At 29.3% G+C, this 3,925-nt stretch overlaps 1 protein-coding gene across 1 annotated transcript; it reads right to left on the bottom strand.

The window, feature by feature from the left end:
• Positions 1-2,639: 2,639 nt before the first annotated feature.
• On the bottom strand, positions 2,640-3,621 carry LOC129284542 (PLAT domain-containing protein 3-like). Its single transcript, XM_054920058.1, has 2 exons — positions 3,466-3,621; positions 2,640-3,268 (listed from the first exon to the last, which is right to left on the bottom strand). Exons 1-2 carry the CDS (start codon positions 3,619-3,621, stop codon positions 2,861-2,863), a joined length of 564 nt encoding a protein of 187 aa, XP_054776033.1. The 3' UTR covers positions 2,640-2,860.
• Positions 3,622-3,925: the final 304 nt, after the last annotated feature.

Here is a 3,925-nt window from a genome sequence, read left to right on the forward strand (position 1 = left end):
TGTACCAGTGAGAATTTTTTAACGGTTGTTTCATGGATGTAAAAGCGCTCCTTGCAATATTAAAAAAAAAAATGTTATTTCCCACCGTACGTCTTCTGCCATAACACTGAAAAAAAATAGATTTTTGACAGCAACAAAAAAATTGCTACCAAAAGTTTAAAAGTCACATCTAAAAGTTTTTGCTGCTATAACAATCATCCTTAAAGTTTTTTTTGATGACGATAAATATTATCACCACCAAAAATATTTTGACACCAAAAAGATTTAGTGGTGACATTTATTGCACTAAAACTTTTTTTAAAAAAATAATTTATTTTGTGTCATATTATTCCGCTACATGTACATCATGTGATGCCATATCACTTGCCCTCTTGTGACACATTACCCTGTCACCTCATACGATGTGTGCACCTTTTCAAGCCACCTCGTGTGCCATGCTACCCGTCACATGTGCGCCTCCTCAAATCACCTCTTAAAGCCACCATCATGCACCATGCCACTATCATGCAGCACGTCACATATTTGTTGCAAAATATGTCAAAGTCAAGATTTGAACCTTTAACCTCTTATTTCTAAGCCTTAAGTCTCCTTTCGTTATCAGTTGAATTAAAATGCATTTACAATTATTATGTGCAAAATTAAATAATGTCATTTAACTGCATATACATATATCAAATAATATATTATTAAAAATATATACTTATACTACATTTTTTTAATTATTAATACAACAAAATAATTTATATGAATATTTAAATTATATTTTTAATAAAATATTATTTTTATCAATAAATATTATTTTTGTTAGGAAAATGAACTTAAAATAAACATTTTTTAAATATTAAATAATATTCTTATAAACATCATAACCAAATTTTAAATTTTTTTAAATGAAAATTAGTAAGTATATAATTTATTTATAGATATGCATTATATTAGTTTATGTTAAATATCTTTTACTTTTTTCTTCTCCATAGTTTTCTCAAAAATTGATAAAATAAATGATTAAATTTTTATCTTCTCTCAAAATAGAAAAATATTTCCCCTTCTATTAAAAATATATTTTATTTACAATTTTTCAATATCTTAGAAGAATATTTTAATAACAAATTAATTTCAACCGTACAAATTTTGGTAATAGTCATTTTGAATAATTTTAAACTTTTAATGAATATATACTAATAACTTTTATAGTATAAGATAATTACAAGAATCTCATATATATATAATCAATCTAGCTAACATTTAGCCATTATCTACCTCATAGCAAGGTGGATTTGAATAATTATTCCTATTATTCATAGTAATAATTAGTTATAAAAATATTAGTAACTTCTTTTTTTTTATAACAATGAAAGCCTAAATATGCTAGACAGAATCACATGAAATTCTTGTCCAAAAATCATTAGAGCTCAATAAAAAATGTAGACACCATGTGTATACTAAGCTAAGCATTAAGTGCACAATATGTTAAGTAGTCTATAATATAATTTGTATCACATGATATTTGTACAACTTTAACGGTGCAATGCCATTTATGTATTTATATGTAAGTAATAGTTTATGTATAACTTAACTTAATTATAATTGAAAGTAATAACCTATCAAGATTTTAATTTATCATATTAAAATACTAACTTAATAACATACTTCTTAAAAAATGAGCTATATATGTCTAAAAAAAGATTATGAATAATAAAAAATTAAAAATAATTAAATTTGGCTCATCTTCATTATTATTTTTTAATTTTGTATATAAAATAAGAATTTAATTTCATAAGTATTTTTGAATGATTTCATTTAATTTTAAAATTTTAAAATAATTCAAAATAAATTTTTTAATAATTTAAATCATAACTTTATAAATTATTTCATATAATTTAAAATTATATTTCATTTTTTAAAAATACTTTTACTGAAGACAAATGTTATTACCAAAAGTAATTATATAAATTATTTTTTATAAAAATACTTTTGACAGTGACTTTACCATACTTTTGGTGGCACAAGGCATTTAATTTTTGTTGCCAAAGATATTTAATTATCATCACCAAAAGTATAGTTTTGGTGAATTTTTATTGACGACAAATTAAAGTTACCGTCAAAAATTATTTTTTTTATAGTGTAAATAGGCTAAGGACTTTAATGTTCTTTTTTTCTGATATCATTTGTGATGTCCCAATTCTTCAATTTTATTTTTTTATTATTAAATTTTAGATAAAATAAAAAATATTTTGATATATTGGAGTTTCATAACAGTAAATTTTTTTATTTTAGTATGATATTTTAAAAAATAAAAGGGTGTAATTGTGATATTTGTTAAGGAAATCATAAAAAATAACAAACTTTATTGTTTCAGACTTCAAGATATTGAAATGTCTCATGTAAAAACTAATGATACAAAGAAAATTGAAAAATAAAATTGAAAAATCGAGACATTGTAAAGGATACTAGAGAAAGACAGATTAGAGATCTCTAGCTTGCTGTGAAACTACTCCGCATGAAATCCGAAATTGATCCTAGGGAACGAGTACGATATATTCTGTGTGATAGATATAGCGTTTGTAAAGCCAGTTCGCATACGTGAAGAAATTAAACAAGTCGCCCGCCATCTGATTGGTGGAGGCCAAGTAGCTAGCTAGACAAGCTTGCACCACGAGGGCACGCTATTATTGAAGTGAAGGGACACACGACAAAGACATACGTACATTACATAAAACACAACACACCAACAAAAGCCAAATACATATTCAGATTTTAGTATACATTACATAAAACACAACACACCAACAAAAGCCGAATACATATTGAGATTTCAGAAATTTAGCATGGTCTCACAGTAGAGAGAGCGCAGTCAAACTCAAGAATCCTGATCTGATGCCATCTTGATTAGCTGGGCGCGGGAGCATAAGTTCACGCTGGCATAGAGATGATATGGCCATTCATCAAGAGCTAGCCACTGGTTCACCACGAAAGCTACCTTGGGCCCAGTGGAAGTGACTTCCACGTAATCCAAGTACCATCCTGGCTTGTTTCCTTCGCCATTGGACGTGACGGTGATGGCGCAAACGCCGAGGCAAGGACCCGTGCCGCTGAACACATCGAGGTTGCCTCGCTCAAAGTAATCATGACCAGGTCCCATGATGCCCCAATCTCGGAGGTTGTTGACGGTAAAGCTATTGCTAGGAGATGATAACCTGAGGCTGATCATGGAGTCCGTTCCTGCATCTTTGCGATCTCCTGTCTTCACTCTCACAATGTACCTGCACTGATGGTTTTACATATATGCATGCATGAAGTCCCATTTCGACGAATATTAAGAATTAAAAAACACACATATGCGCACAACTATTGGAGAACTAATGATGGATCATTAGTACAAATGGTGAAACTATGTAGAATAGAAGCTTACGTACAATTGGTGAAACTAATGATGGATCATGAGAAGAGAGAGTAATTACTCACATCAGATTTAGCGATTGCAACAAAGCTGATGAGCAGTGAGAGTAGAAAAAGAAAAGAAGACGATGCAACTCTGAGAGCCATTTGTTTAGTTTGTGATTGTACTGATGGGGGTGAGGAGCTGAAACAACTTATATCCCTTTTTATAGAGCTATACATTTGGTAAAAACTTGAGTTTCACTCTTGATCCATCCCCAACATGATTTCTTACGTATTCCCTTAGATTGATCAAATTCATTGTATACACAAGAAGTTTGTTTTATATATTTGGTATGTGATGCCTGATGTAGACACGCAGAAGATGTACGTTAACTGTCTCTAGTTGACAAGTCGCTAATAGAAATTATATTATCATTTTGATCAAAAAAAATTATGAATAACGAAAGCTTGTAGTTATCTAATCAAATGTTTTGGACTGGGGTGTTTAATGACTTCACATCCAAAGTCACGTGTAGATTTGGAG

This window comes from Prosopis cineraria, unplaced genomic scaffold, assembly GCF_029017545.1.
Source record: "Prosopis cineraria cultivar Desert tree isolate PC_DT_omini unplaced genomic scaffold, ASM2901754v1 PC10, whole genome shotgun sequence".
NCBI lineage: Eukaryota > Viridiplantae > Streptophyta > Magnoliopsida > Fabales > Fabaceae > Prosopis > Prosopis cineraria.

Bases quoted from the DNA above. Each gene is read 5' to 3' on its own strand.
- LOC129284542 (XM_054920058.1), bottom strand. From the start codon at position 3,621: ATGTATAGCTCTATAAAAAGGGATATAAGTTGTTTCAGCTCCTCACCC. The intron at 3,269-3,465 runs GTGAGTAATTAC...TAAAACCATCAG, and splicing joins TTGCAATCGCTAAATCTGAT to TGCAGGTACATTGTGAGAGT.